Source organism: Rhamphochromis longiceps, linkage group LG6 (assembly GCF_057381845.1).
Source record: "Rhamphochromis longiceps isolate RC_006_pf linkage group LG6, R_longiceps_female_GT1.1, whole genome shotgun sequence".
NCBI classification, from domain to species: Eukaryota; Metazoa; Chordata; class Actinopteri; order Cichliformes; family Cichlidae; genus Rhamphochromis; species Rhamphochromis longiceps.
In genome coordinates, this window is record NC_140562.1 from 27807368 (window position 1) to 27823460 (window position 16093).

Consider the following 16093-nt stretch of genomic DNA (forward strand, 5'->3'; position numbering starts at 1 on the left):
GGAAGGAGGAGGTGTGGGAGTCTTAAGCCCTGCCTCACTAAGTGTGTGATAATTCAAGCGCTGACACGCACCATGTCTGCTTTAGTATCAATCTGTCATGCTAACAGCTTATTAGTGGCCTGAAGAAAGTGAGGGCCACACCTCAGCTTAGAGTCTAACAAATGGCAGCATGTGTTCTCTTGTGTGTGTGTGTGTGTGTGTGTGTGTGTGTGTGTGTGTGTGTGTGTGTGTGTGTGTGTGTGTGTGCACGTATTTCAAACTGTGTGGCCATTTGGGTATCTATGCCCTCATTACCCTAGCCCTCGGATAGCCATACCCATTGAGTTCATTCCTACAGTCCATTACACTGTCCTACTCTGAAGGGACTGCAATACACAGCTCTAAATAAAGTAGGGATACACTGAACTGGGCTTATTCATTTAAAAGGTTTGAGACTACAATAGCATACAAATTCTCAGGTGCAAATCCTGCAAAGTTTCGCTCTACTTAAAATGAAACGGGATGCTATGTGATGAGTAATGCTGTGAATTCATCTAAAAATATAACATTAATTTGCATAGCACACTGTATTATAACAAAGGTGTTATGGTGTTTAGTTTAAGTCCTTAACACATACTAACTTAAAGGATTCAAACCTACAGCAGTTAAAGAAACATCTGTCCTTGCAAAAAGAAGATTGGTGCTACAGCACAGTTAGCGCTTCACTCTGTAGATTTAATATTGTGACAATAAAGTAGTTTCAGTTTTGACGGGAGCCTGCCCAGACCTCTCCTTCCTGCGAAAAAGCAGCTTTTGAAGCAGCAAAAATAAGTAAGCGATATTTACACTATCCTGCTAATCTTCCGATCTTCAAGAACAAAATACCATTATCGGTAGTCTGGACCGCAGCTACTTTGCTAAATGACAGCGTATGCTGCCTGTGCCTCCCGCTATTAATAAAGCAGATAGGGTGACAGTGATGAGGATGCAAATTGTAGGTATCCCGTGGTTACCTCTGTTGAGCGTAGCAGAGCTGTTGATGTCTCCAGTGATGAAGGAGGACTCCTGTTTCCTCACAGTGTCATTCCACATCCGCCTGATACGACTCTATACGCATGAGAAAAGAAAATTTGTAGAGGGGAAACAATAAAATGCAAGGGAAAAGAAATCAAAGGAAGAGCCAGCAACAGATCAAGGGAGAAAGGACACGACAACAAAGAAGGGAGAGAAATATAGTGAGAAAGTTATAATATATGGGAGGCGATTGGCAAAAAAAAAAAGGATCAAATTAGTGCAGGAGAGGCAGTAAATGGGGAAAAAAACCCAAAGCAACATCCGACAAAAGAGAAACAGGTAGGGAAAAATAATCATACATCAGTGTTTTTTGTACTCCATATACATTTTTTAAGCAACATTGTCTGTCACAGTCAGGGTTTTGGATCTCACACTTTCAACAAAACATCCATATTTTAAGTAGAGATGCACTGAATGTAATTTTACTGGACTATTGCATTTTTCTTTACTATGCTATGTTTTCTAACCTTTCTTTCGTGGAGAATTTCCATTTTTGCTCATAATAAAACATAGAAAAGTTTTTGAAACAGTCAATGTTTTCCAATACGACATCAGGTTACTGAACCTACTATCACTCCCACTCCAACAAACCCATAATCGAGTGCTCCAGGTTACTGGACACAATATTGAGCTTCTTCATTTACTGGCAAACAGTGCCAACAACAGTATATGATGCCAACTGAGCTGGGCAGATCGTGTCAGAGTTGGAGCTAATAAATGCTAAACAAAAGTTACTCTGACTTTGCTCTTATTGCAGAAAAGAGAGTTCTGAAATTACTAATGGATTGGCAGAACTATGAAAAAGAGTACATGGCAGATGGCTACACTGGTAGATTACTGGCAACTGAGTTAGCAGTATGAGGAAGCCAGATACATTTACAGCTTATAAGATATTACATTTTGCTTCACAGAAGTAATATATCTGCACAGCAATTAAAGTTGTTTTTGTTGTCTAAGGTGCACTATCGGCTATACCCTTGATCGGATATATTAGCCGACTGATCGGTGCAGCTCTAATTTAAAGCCCCAAAATAAACCGAATGGCATTCCAACTTAAAGTCGCATTTAATGTGTTTGCCTAAAATATGAGACGAGTTGAAAGTGAACAGCGATGATCCAAAACCCTCATGGCGTTATCTGGCCTCACCTGAGAATCTGCTGTGCTGTAGCGTCCAGGTGTGCAGGCAGGTAAGCTCACCTGTGAGCCTGTGGAGTAGCGGCCCGGGGTCCGCGAGGTGGTGGTTTTACTGGAGGAGGATATAGAAGTCTCCACGCTCTTGCCGCTGCAGCAGTGGGTGCGCAGACATTTGCCGTACTCTTTACGCACCTGGGCCCCAGATGGTGGGAGGAGGAAAAAAGCGTCAGAAACTGTAAATGCACTCTCAGCCAGCGCGTACAAAAGAGGGGGAATTGATTGATGTTTTTGCTTTGACGTTGCACATAATGATGCATATTTTCAAGATGACAGGCCGAGAAAGAAAAGACAAACTCTTCTTCCTTGTGCAAACACTAAACCCATAAATTTAGACATTAGAAGATTAGCTCCATAAACTTTCCCCCATCAACATCCTCCCCAAGCTGCCACATATTCAATTAAAATGGACATATTCCTTAGGGGGAGATGTGATGCACTTGTACACACAGAACATCTGCATTTAGATCCCAATCAAGTTAGAACAAATACGACTGTAATTGCTTTTTAACAAGCTCGTCGGACTGGCAGGCATATATTGCCACATGCTCTGTTTGAACAGCTGTGTGGTGAGTTGCTCCATGCATCTTGGGAGAAACCAAGTTGGGTCGCAGCCAAAGAAAACCTCATCATTGTTCTGAGGACATCTCTCTGGATACCTGATCCCGTGACCTAGCACATACCTAAGTATACTGTGCACACACACCACACTTGTTTACTGGTCATGCACTTGAAACTAAAAATTGTCTGTGGGATGGCAGCCAGATGAGAGTATTAAGCATTTGATGAATCTTCTTTCCATATCCTACTCCTCTTCTGGAGTCCCAGGCACTGACAGTGTGTGGGAGACTGTAAAAGTATTCCGGTGTGTGTAGGCTCTTCCTGGAAGCCACACATAACTCAAGTATAAAAAAAGTACACACATGTGCTCACAAATGCCAGTAATCCTTTAGGCCAAGGAAACCCAAAAAAATATACTGAAGAGTTTGTTTTGGGGTTTTTTTAAATTATAGAGGACTTGAAAGGCGAACCGTGGGTTAATGTGAGTCATAAAATCATAAAACTCACTTGAGGAAATTACTTCAAGTTTCAGGCAATTAGACTTCAAAACACTCATGCATGTCCTCTTCCTGGGTCCAATATTTAAAACAATTAGAGCTGAATATTATCAAAGTGTATAATATGCTATTTCAGGTGCGATGACCCTGCCTGATGATGGAAAACTTTCTTGGCTGCTGCTAGAAGAAGTAAGACAAGCAACTCAGTTTGTTACCTGCTGCCTCAAGGCAAGACAGACAGTGACAGCGAAAGAGAGTGTTAGGTAGCAAGAATGAAAAGGTGAGAGAATTGAGCAGTAGGGATACTGAATGACCAATCAAACCTCTGTGACAGCTCTGCAGATATTTTTGGTGTCCCTGTTGATCGTTTCTGGCTCGCATGTGTGCCTCTGTGTGTGTTTGTATGTGTCTGTCACACTGGCAGCTTCTGTCTAGCTTTGTGCCTCACCTTTTTCTGCAGTATGCAGTGGAAGATGAAGATAAACATGCCCTGCAGAGAGTTGAAGATGGTGAAAAGGTAGGCCATGATCACGGTGCTCTCGTTGATGTACATTAGCCCGAACGCCCAGGTCAGACCGAGCAGACACAGCAGAGCTATGGCCCCGATCACCCAGGACCTACAGGAGAAGACAAACAGTGAAAAATGAGAGATGCTCGTCCTTTTACTGTGTGTCATTATCAAATGAAATTCAAACATGAGAAGTTTGTCTTTTCCCCCCGTGGTGAAAAAACGAATCAGTCAAGGCTGACGCATGAGGGACCATGAGACGATAGAGGGGTTAGAAAGGGTTCATTATGAGCCCCAACACTGTAGGAGTAGACTGGAGGAAACAGCGGGAGTTTTGCTTAAAAGAATTAAAGCCTTATAAAAGGGTTTAGAGGAGGCAGTGCGAGTGGATCTTTTCATTTAGATCCAATCTCCAGAGAGCGAGGAGCGGTTATAAGCGAGCTGACGTCAGCCACGGGTATCACAAAGAAAAGCATTCTTCACCGAGCACACTTTTCCCAAGCTGCAGCCAAACTTTCTCAGTCAAAGTATATGACAGGAGGTAAAAAATCATTTTCAGGCAGAAGTAGGTCCTGAAGTCTGTTAGCGCACTTGTGACTATAACAGTTTAATGGGAGTAGATTTGATAAAAGTTTTTAAGGCTGCAAACCTTCATTTCAAATAAAGGCTATGAAGAAGTGAGTCATAAAGGCCAAATGTCAGAGAAACTTGGTCATGCGGAGGCATGTGTATGCATCGTAAGTCCTTGTCTGAGAATGTGTGTGTGCGCGCACGTGTGTGTGTGCATGCGTGTGCGTGTGTGTGTGTGTGTGCGCGCGTGTCCACGTGAGTGTCTTCATCGGGCAGTAAGCAGAGGGACATTACGGCCATTATAAATGACATTTCCCACTAAAGGTCATAGATTTGTGTCTGCCAGAGCCGAGATGATAGCTGTTAATTTGATTGGCTGACTGGGCAGTGATCACCTCTAACACAAGTGATAGAGACAAAGAAAACCGGCAAGGAAAGAGAGAGCAGGAATGGAGATAGAGAGAGTGAAAAAACGCAGCGGGAGAGATATTAGGAGAGTCATGAGGAAGGAAGACAGACAGAGGAGGAGAGTAAGTGAGTGAGACTAAGGTGATTGATTCGATGTTTCCCTCTGTGGCACCATTCAGGCGAGACAGAACCTCCAATAAAGCTCGTCTGACGACCCTCTTCAATAAAGGGTATGCTCATCTCTCTTTTCCATCCCACCATTTCACCTCTTCCTCCAGCGTTCCCTTGAGTCATGGTTTCTCTCTCAGCTCTGTTTCCATGAATTCACATCTCACCTTTATAATATTTCAATAGCACATTAGGTCTATAGGTCACAGGACCTCACAAATCACACACGAACAAGAAATCCATTTTACAAGACAGGTTCACGGTTAATTTAGGTGTGTGCATAGACTACAGGAAGACTCCACAGACACATGAATAACAAGCAAACCAAACAAAATGTCTCTAGGAAGACAACACTGATTGGAGAGTGGCCTTACCAGAGCCAATCCACAACAAAGATAACTTATGATGGCTTGGAGTTAGAGAGACAAAGAAAACAAAAGGAAGAAAAAAATAAGACAAAAAGAGCATGATGGTGATTAACGAATAAATGAACCACAATAAGACATGACTAATGAAGTGAAATAGATTAAAATCTAGACAGCCTTCAGTGTTCTCAGAAAGACTAAGGAAAGTCATTAAGAAGAGGGGGGAAAGATCCAAAGCATCGTGTTTTAAACGATTCTTTGATTTCCATCTTTCATCAGATTTTTTCTTATTAGAGTACTTTTTCCTGAACTGCACTAAAGCAAAGATCAGCTGGCTTCGCCTTTGCTTCTGAAACACTTCCTGCTTGAAGTCCTACTTAAAAACTGCCTCCATTGGCAGTAATATTTAAATCATATGAGAACCGAGTCATTTTTGGGATTTACATTATAAATTCTGAGCTCGGATACGCGTTGAACTCTGAGCCAAGGCATATTGTTTGAATTAGACTGAGCCTTTTTTGTCTTGAGCTGGACTCGAACAAGAAATGACACAATCCCGATTAGTTAGCTTGGTAGAAAGAGTTTCAGTATTTAATGGAAGTGAAGTCATATTTCAGTGGCACCCTCTAAGGGTCTCTTGAATAGTAGGGACATGCCTGAGAATAATGATTTGAAGAATTTAGAGGGTAGCATCTCAAAATTATGTAAGATAAAGGTGAAAGGCGCTCCATGCGACAGGGTAGCATAAAAATGTAGAATTAATTGAATAGTTTGACTTTTTGGGAAATGTGCTCACTTTCTTGCAGAGATGAATGTGAAGATTGATGCCACTCTTGTGTTTGTGCAGCCATGATGAAGTCGGAGCCAGCAGCTAATGAGCTTAGTGTAAAAACAATACTCCTGGTTCTGTCCAAAGGTAACATTCTAATGCTCACTAATTAGCATGTTATAGCCTTTCGCTGACTCCATAAACAAAACAAACTGAAACCAACAATGCGATAAATTCAGAGATCGTGTCTCTCTTGCCTGAGAAATAGTATTGTACCTTACCTCCATAATTTGTGTTTATGCTTCCACTTATATATAAATGATACAAACAACAAAACATAAAGGCTTTAACTGAACTAAAGGTATCAACTTGTAGCTTTTGTTACCATTGGGCAGCGCCAGGCTTAGTGTTTCAACCCTATTCGAGTCTTATGTTAAGCTAAGCTAACCATCTGCAGCAAAAGTACTGCGCAAAAATTTAGAGTTATGCCTCATTTCTCTGTATTTTGCTAGGAAATAGGAAGAAGTTGAATAGTTGAAGTGATTTAATGAAACGTGTGCAAACACACATACAGTATAAAAGGCGAAAACGACGTTTGTACAAAGTGAAGTGAATATCCATTACGCCGACCTTTATTCTCTAACAGAGCCTGAACTCTCTTATGCAAGTTTTAATTCTTTAATTAGTCTTCAGGAATAGTTCTCCAGACTTCTTGAATGACATTGAAGGCTCTTTGGATTTTGGCTCTTTTCTGTTCTCTGTCAAGATGATCACACACGGCTTCAATAACGTTGAGGTCCGGGCTCTGGGGAGGCCAATCCATCACTGACAGCATTCATTATGTTTTTCTCTATCCAGGTATACTTTTAATGCACTGCCAGTATCTTTGGGATCATTGTCATGGTGTAAACTGAAGCTGTTTCCTAACAGGAGTTTTCCAGATGGTGGATCAAAATCAGGTCATACTGTAGAAACACTGTTGTACTTTTCTGCGAACATCCTCAGAAAATATTGATAAAGATTAGAACAAAAAATGTGTAATTTTGATTCACCACACCTTAAGACCTGTTGCCACTGATTTTCAGGCCAGTTATTGTTTAATGTTTCAAATTTCTGCCTTTTCTCTGTTTCCTTTCCTTATGACTTGCTTCTTGAAAACTATCCTTGCACCGAAACCATTTCTGATAAAGCTTTAAATAATAAACGACGGATCAAATGAACAGCCAGGTGTATTTTTGACTTGACTTTACTATTTATTTGCTGTAGATAGTTTTTCTAGGCCTGCTACTTCTTTTGTTCTGCCCTTGTCCAGTTTCCTGTTTCATGACGCACTGCACACCATTGGAAGTCTTTGGGAATCATCTTGAGAATGCCAGTTCATTCCTTGAATTAGTCTGTTTATGCTCAAATGACTCATAAGTCAATGTTAAAAAAAACCTAAACATTTAACTGAAAATGGTCAGGTACAAGGACTGGATTAAAAATGAGTGCAAAAGCATTGGAAGACCTTTGGAAAGCTTGGAGAACTATTGCTCAAGACCCCTTAAAAATGCCGAGAAAGTTTGGATTCTTAAAATATAAAGAAAAAAGGGCAGTTTCACAATACTGTTGTGTCTTTTTCACAATAATGCTTATAGATTGTACTGTACAGACATCTGTCTTCTATTAGTCCTCCCTTTTGCAAAAAAAAAAAAAAAAGCACAGTTCCCAAATGTCAAACTATTCCTTCTGCTTTATTCACACAAGCATGCATAATCACAAATCAGATGCACAAGTGTAGTAGCAGGATTGAAGAACTTACTTGATGTTGTCCAGACACCCAGAGTCTGGTTTGAGAATGGCCGTATGATGGAACATCTTATAAAGAGCGATGCCGAGGAAGATTACATTCAGCTGAAACACACAGACATAAAATCACACAAGGTAATTTTCTGCAGCAAGTAGCCTAATTAAAGACACAATGTCACCACAGCACTCACACAAAGAGTGATTCTTTATTTGCCTCTTCAACAGTAATTGGCTTAGGGACACCCTATCAGGCCCTCAATCAACAAGCCTTTATGTTCTCAAAATACAGCAGCTTGAACATCAGGGAAAATTTCAGCAGTTCGGGATCATTGTAACAATGGTAACCCAATTCTCATAGATGTGTTCTGTTCTATTGGAGTACTAATGCATAAAGAGGGTGGTTTAATAATGACTGTCTGAAGCGATACACTGGGTCTCAGAGGCTGTATACATTACCACTAGGTGTGGTGTCATAACAGTGCAGTCCCACCTGAACTGCTCCCCACATGTACATCCTGCAAGATCTGTGATAGCCTGCCTGACATTTCAAAAATGAGTACAGTGGATTGGTTCACAGGCTACTGGGAATACGTCTCATTGCTTTAAATGTCTTTGTATGTGTGTCTGCTTGATCATCAAACTCTATTCCTGTTGTAGTTTACTTGTTCGAGATAGGATGCCTGTTCCTGCTTCTCTGAACATTTTGATGACTGATGAAACATCAATCATTGGCATTGCTCAAACTTCCCGGGAGACTCTGTTCTCCAGTTTAATGGTCAATTTGGTGGCAAAGCAATAAAACAGCTAGATCAGGAGGAAAAACAGCACACAAATGAGTGCCTAATAGCAACATAACCTTGCTGAGTTTTTATCATAATCTGTGTGACGCACGGCGGCTTGCTCTCCATATCCCCTTCGAAGATTTCCAGGTTGCAGGAGTACGTGCCCGCCTGAGAGTTAATCCATGAATGGGAGTTATTAAGTTGACATATAGAGTTGCTTCCACTTTTACTTGCACTTCTGAGGAGCTCAGGCAAGCCTTGTAGGAGATTAACAAATACCTTAATGTAAGCCATCACTGCTGCACGAACATCTATAGATCTACCTACTCATAGATGAAGTGCTAAGTCAAGGGTGTGTGAGTATCCACGTGTGTCCATCTCACCATAATGATGAGTGTAGCAGGGCCTATGAAGCTCCAGATAAAGTAAGTATCCAATCGCAGCCAGCACCTAGAGACAGGGAGAGACAGAGACAGAGAGAGACGTCACGCACGAGGGACGCTGGGAAGAATAAAGGGGTTAAAAAAACATGTTCTTTAGATGGATGTAGGGTAGCAATCAGAGGATAGGACATGCATCACGGTTTCACACATATAATCACTGACAGGACGCAAGCTGGAGAAAAAAAGAGGAGCACATTATGACACGCAGTATATCAAATGCATCACGACAGAGCGAGGACAAAACAGAACTGGGGTGGATGTAAAAAGTGAAAGAGATGAAGAACAGGAAGAAAGGTGTTGCAAGATGGAGGAAAATAGCCTATACACACACCTCGAACATACATCACACACAGAGGGGGAGACAGCGAGGGATAAGCACCTGTGATAAATAAAGCTTTACTTCTCCCTAAGGGCACAGATATATGACATGGCCACATCCTGCAGTCGCAAAAATATGACATGACTGTGTTCATTTGAATACTGAGTTATGGATGCAGACCTCATACGAGGCTATTTATGGAGTCTGCGGATGGCTGTGTTGAGGTTAAAGGAGAAAGGAGGGACACAAGTGCATGCACATTCAGTGTGTATATGCACACAAGCACACTTTCAGAAGACACGCATGAACATATAACCACAAACACACACACACACACATACAATCATTTTGGACCACAAGGTTAGGATTGGTTGTAAAAGATATACTGCTGTATGCAAAATTATATAACCCCAAAACACCTTGACTCATCAACTGCAGCAAGCAGGGGAAGGAGAAGAAGAAAAAAAGAGTGCCCTCCACTGAGGTCAGACCCAACTAGTTGCCGAAAAAGGTGCCAGAGAAAAACGGCTGGAGCAAAATGGCCAACTGATTCATGACCAGCTGCTTTTGAATTATTAATCTTTCAATTTCCACCACATTAGAGAACCCTCCATTATGGGTCCCTGACTGTGTCACAGTATCCTCCATTAGGGCTCCTTTGCTAACTCGTAGCCACCTTCATTACGGTACATGAATGAGACTCAGTGCCACTGGCTACTGTGAAGAAGAACAGTCTGTGTTATGTGACAAGGTGACACAGCAGGAATGGCAGATGATATTTTCAAAGGTTTTGTCTCAATGTGTTATGTCAAAAATGATACACAGTGTCATTTTCAAACCTGGGCTGATAAATGGATCGTGTAAGTTCGTTTCTGCTTTTTAAAAATTTCCAATTTCATTTACTTTTCAGATCCACAAGGCCCATGGGGCACGAGGACATGACGAGCATTACAAAAGAAAATATTGAAAATATTATATTCATGCATTTATTTTTGGTTATGTGCACCTTTTACATATAAGCTCTGCTTCATTGTCCCAAAATATTTCACATCATTTTGCATTTAAAGTCACAGCAGTTGTCTCAGGTCCTTTACGACACTCTGTTTGTGATTATTCACCCAAAGCTTGGCACTGAGACTCTCATGTTTTAATGATCATCAGGCAATGAAATATTGATCTAAGTGGCATGAGGACTGGTGTGGCTTGATGGTTAAACACTGCTAAATTCAACCCTTCCCTCGTCTTTCAGAGCTGGTCGAGTAGAGTGTAGCTTGTGGAAAGCTGCAATGTCAGAACGACAAAAGGTCCCCAAATGACCAGCGACTGGGAGCATTTTAGAAGGTGAATCATTTATATCTATAACCACACGTCATTTTTCACCCTCAACACGGAGCGACTCATTTATAAGCAGCTGAGGGATGAAACACCTCTAAAGCTGTAGCCTTTCAGTGCAAAGTCCACATTGTTAGTGTTTAGTCTTATGATTTGAATGGAGAACAGGTTATGAACATGACTGTGCCTTATATATATTATATATGCAATATACATTTCATATGCATATGTACTTAATAATTAGAATGTTGGCCTCTTTTCAGAGTCAAAGCATGAATGAAGTGTGCAGGTGAAACTCTTACGTTCACTCTCTTTGAATCTGTAGTTTGTGTATTAAGCCTGTAATGAGATGCTGCCTGTCCTTTCTTGGATTCATCCTTTTTCTAGGGTTATACAAGTCAAGCATGCACAAATACGTTACCTTGTGCTTTTAATGTATGTGCTTTTAATGTATGTGCTTTTAATGTATGTGCTTATCTTCCACTACTCTTCTCCAGAGAAGCTGGTTTTATTTTAATGCGCAAGCGTAAGCCAGTGTGGATGTGTGAACATCCTGACACACAACTCCATCTTTTCCTATCCCATCCCTCCATTCTCACACTTAAAGCAGTTTTTTTTCTCCCTCGGCATACTCCACTGTACACCCCCTCCTTCTGCCCCGCCTGTTAAATCCTTCCATATTCACACATTGTTGCTGCCATGCTCATGCAGGCACTCTGTGGTGCATCCTCCCCCTGCGTGTCCCCAATACTTCTCTACCACTCTCCATCCTTCTTTGCCTCTCTCTCTCCACTCGTTCTCTCTGTATTGACTCTTCAGAAGTGCCACAGCTTGTTGAGTCCACTGTGGCAAACGCAGCCAAAATGACAGCAGGCACTCCAGCCTCCCTCCCTTTCCCTCCCTTGCCCCGTCATCCATCCTTCCTTCACGCATTCTTCAGCAGCATCCTTACACTCGGTCGGTGCCGTAGCTCCTATAGTCCACAGCAGCGGAGACGGCCACTATGACAGCAGGTACTCCATATCCTGCCAGGTAGAAGTACTTAGTCCTGGAGTGTTCGCTCTCAAACACCTCTACCAGCATGATGTAGAGCTGTACCCCTTCCAGGAACATCCAGGTGAACGCTGCCAAGAAGAAGAAATGGAGCAGGGCCGCAAAGACTGCGCAGACAATCTGGTGAGGCAAATAAAGGATTGAGAGGGTTTAAAAATACAGTAACATTAAACTCAGGAAATATTTATTGTGCTGGACACTTGCACTGATGAGGCAGAAAAATAAAGATGCAAACAGTACAGGCAGTAAGGGTATGAGTCAGATTTAGAAAGCAATAATGTATCATATTCAGTTAAGGAAGAAAACGTAAGTGATTAAATATTGGACAGCCACTGCTTGAACGGGTAAGGCAGGGGATAGAATAAGGCAACGTGAAATAGAAGTCACAATCATAGTGTACTATGACAGAAATTTCAGGTGGCAGAATGACAAAAAAAAGTAAAAAATCACTTCAAAATAGCAATATTATTGGAGACCCCGCCTCGCACTTCACTCACAGTCTACAATCTACAAGTCGTCCAGGAAGATAAATGAGAAAATATAAGTGACATGTTAGCGCCGCAGCCCGTGCTGATTGACCACATTTCAAAGAGATGTAGCGAAGCACTTTCAAAGGGGGCTGACAATGAGTTGTTGAGGAGGGCGAATTACTTGCCAGCGCTGTTGAAAATACAGTATGATTTTTGTCAATGCCAAAGATGAACAAAATAAGTGGAACTGCTGCAAAAATGACTCAGCATCTTGGTTTGAAAGAGACAAATGAAAAATCACATAAAAGTTGACAGATTTCGGAGCTTGAAAAAGAAAAAAAAGCTGTGAAAACATACAGCTTTTTTACGCTTTTACCAATGCAGAACTAAATGTTTTACATACGATAAACACTGTGCTTGTTAACATACTTCCTAGAGAATTGCAATTATCAAACACAAAACACAAATTAGAACGTTTTGCACCTACCAGAACTAACCCTGCGTTTTATACACTGAAAGTGAGTAAATCTATTTTAAATGACGTGCCAGTGAACAGTGACGGACGAAAGACATGTAAGTCTTAGAGTGATAGATGAAAACCCTGCGAGAGACTCTGCTCATTCCAAAGAAGAGAAGAAAAAACACAGAGGTGCAAAGAATGTGAATAAAAAAACAAAAGCCAGGGATCAAACCTAAAAAGACATTAATAATTTTGGCAATTCGATGGCAAAGAAAGAGTGTTGATTAAGAAAAAGAAAGGTGCAAAACGAATGAGCGCTGAAACTTGGTCAATCATGCCAATGTTCTAATCTAAAGAGTCACTCCTAAATCACTCAGTGGAAGCGCTAACAGACAGACTTTTATAATAGAGGAGTTTGCAACGAGAGACAATTACCTAATGTCTGAGAGACAATGAGTTTAGGGGGTGAGGGAGTCACTCATTTCCATTTCTGATGATCGCAGAGTGTAGCTTTCACAGGCAAAGGCGCACACATGCATGCACACACAGGTAGAAAAAAAAAGTGGCTGCTTATGCAAAGTCATTTAGTTTTCCTGCTGGAATTACTGGATTAACCGGCTTCGAGCTAAGTGATGCTGAAGATGTTAATGGAGGTCACGAATAGTCACCGGTAATTAACGGGAGAACAACACGCAAATACAGCAGCACACATACATGCAAAAAAAAAAAAACCCACAAAAACAAAACAACATGATCCCTCCCACGCAAACACACAGACAAAGAGAAACGCACAAGCGCCACGATCAAAACGCGCTCTCCATCCAATTTGCTTTGTCTCTTCATTTACAGTGAGAAGGTTTTCTCACTGAAAGCTCAGCAGGATGCAAATGCTTCAAGGTGTTCTGAGGCTTCTTGTATACTATGGGGGAGGTAAAGGATACAGCCTTGAGCCTTAACTTACAGAGAGAAGTGGTGAAAAAGCTCGTCCTTTCCTGTGTGTTGATTATTATTTAGGTGTCCTTGTGCAGAGATAATAAAGGCGAGAATCTCCTCTCAGAATCTGTCCCATAAGATTTGTGTGCAAAACGCTTGTACCCAAGTGAGGTTTAAAGTTCTAATCCATGACTGGCGTACTGAATGCGGACCATATGGATTATACATCTTGGGCTATGATTGGAATGCACACCATGTGGATCCCCCACTGTTGAGCCAAAAAACTGCACTGCACTGAATTCCTTCAGGGATAGAGTTTGATTGGTTGCTTAAGTGATACGCAAAGAAAATGCTTCGCAAATTGTGTCTCATGATTTTAAAAAGCCTCCACGCTCTCGAGGGAAGGGCTATTTGTTCTGAGTGTCACAAGGACTTGTGCAGTTAATGATGCATTTGTTGTTCTGAAAATGCACATTTCTATTCCACATGCAGAAAAACACAATGATGTTGCAAATGACACTACATTTGACAAACGTACCACTGCGACCAATTAGGCTAGAGCTACCATTACGCCTGTGGAGAGTAGAACCATTCTTAAAATAGTATATAGAGCATATTCAATAAGTTAGCACTTTTGCCCACAAAGATGTGACTTCATGAAAAACTTCTATATAAATGTTTACCTGGATCGCAGGAATCTGTTTAAAATAATTCCCAGCTTTGCTCTAGATGTTTCACTTGGACTAGTTTGTCTCTGAGCCTGGTCGAGAGCAGATAACTGCTAACTAGTCAGTAATGCTTAGGTTTAATCTTACTAAACACATCTATAATAATGAGATAATTAGTAATAACTAAAATTATAATATATTCTATCTTATATTGTACATAAATTCTGCTTCACTCAGTCTCAGGGGTATTTGACAAATACGAATTGCCTACTTATAAGGAGGGAAAATAAAGAAAATACATAACACCACTTGACCAGAACTTTCAGTGTCAAGAGTAATTTTTTCAAAATAGCCATCTTTAATGGTCTTTATTTTACCTTGCTTTTGTACAAGGTAACTCTACTGTTGGGTACTGATGTATACAGACTGAGGTCACAGCTGAAATCCAACCGCACTGAGGTGTTAATCGAAAGCAGTCTGAACTCATATTCACAAATCGGCCTCATTTGAGCTGCATAAGGTTTAACGCATTATATGGCAGATCTTTGTGGGCGCTCTTTGCATTGTAAATCATGGCTGACTATGAATGGATTGCAAAGCAGGCAAATTAGGTTCTTTTTACATACGCACAAGTACGTACATGATTTTGATGATGGGATTACTTAACATGTTGAAGAAAAAATAAATACATTTAATTTTGCAAATTCTATTACATAGAATAGTAAGAATATTGTTTTGTTTCACAATCACTATGAGAAACGACGGCTTTGATTTATTCCAAAGATCACTGTTACTGTACAACATCTCCTGTTTTATTCAGTAGTAGCACAAGTGTGGTAAACCACTGACACAAAGTTAATAAACAGTCTGATGATTTGTGGTATTGGTCAGTGGATAGTTATGCCAACATGTGCCGTGGACTTGTCTGAATTTATGGTCAAAGTAATGTTCTTCCATACGCCGCGTATACTGCACACACTCGCATAAGCTCACACAGGGGAACTGGACCCTCACCGGCTGGTCGGCCTTGTTGATCCCATACAGAAACAGAGACTCAGCGATGAAGAGGCTGATGCAGAGGTTCTTGTGAATGGTGTTGCGATCGCTCTGAAGCCCTCTGAAGAAGCAGAAGGTGAAGATGCAGATAAGCAGGCAAACCAGTGACAACAGGATGCCCACCCACGTGATGACATCCAGGAGCACGTCGTGCATGCTCTCTGTTTTCTGTGAAATGTGCAAACAGAGAGACAAGTTTAAGTTGGTAATTCAATAATAACAATGTAATTTACAGCTACTATAGCTATGCATAGCCTTGGTATGCTAACATCATACATGAGTCATACTGTTGTAAGGTGAAACAAACTGTAGGAGCAGACAGTTAAATCTGTGTGTCGTTGAGCGTTCAGGGCCACAGCGTTACGCTGTGTTGCACAGGTGTGCTGGCTCTATCCATCAGTGTCCTGCAAGCTGGCAGGTAGAGCAATGTTCAACCTAGCACTGTTGTGATGGATCTACTGCTCAGACCCTCACACTGTGTTCACACAGAGCAGCCGAGCTGGCTCTGACCATGACCCCTTTGGAAGTAACACACATCCTAGCCCACGGGGAGGGAATAGGTGTCGCGCAATATCCAGAGTTACAAGGGCTGATTTGTGTAAAGAAACTTGGTCTTAACATAACAAAAGAGAGAGAGAGACAAAAAGTACTTATCCCACACATGGCGGGAGAATAATGCTTTTATTAACCACCCACTA

The 16093-nt window shown here is 41.3% G+C and overlaps 1 protein-coding gene across 1 annotated transcript in view; it reads right to left on the bottom strand.

Annotated features, from left to right (window-relative positions):
- Positions 1 to 16093, bottom strand: part of adgrl3.1 (adhesion G protein-coupled receptor L3.1) — an 86895-nt gene that overhangs the window by 8541 nt on the left and 62261 nt on the right. Inside the window, exons 14-20 of the mRNA XM_085410017.1 lie at positions 15354 to 15563; positions 11708 to 11928; positions 9045 to 9111; positions 7893 to 7984; positions 3752 to 3920; positions 2201 to 2380; positions 993 to 1086 (exon numbers count right to left, since the gene is read on the bottom strand). Coding sequence (XP_085266143.1) covers positions 993 to 1086; positions 2201 to 2380; positions 3752 to 3920; positions 7893 to 7984; positions 9045 to 9111; positions 11708 to 11928; positions 15354 to 15563 — 1033 coding nt within the window. The remainder of the gene's footprint in view (positions 1 to 992; positions 1087 to 2200; positions 2381 to 3751; positions 3921 to 7892; positions 7985 to 9044; positions 9112 to 11707; positions 11929 to 15353; positions 15564 to 16093) is intronic.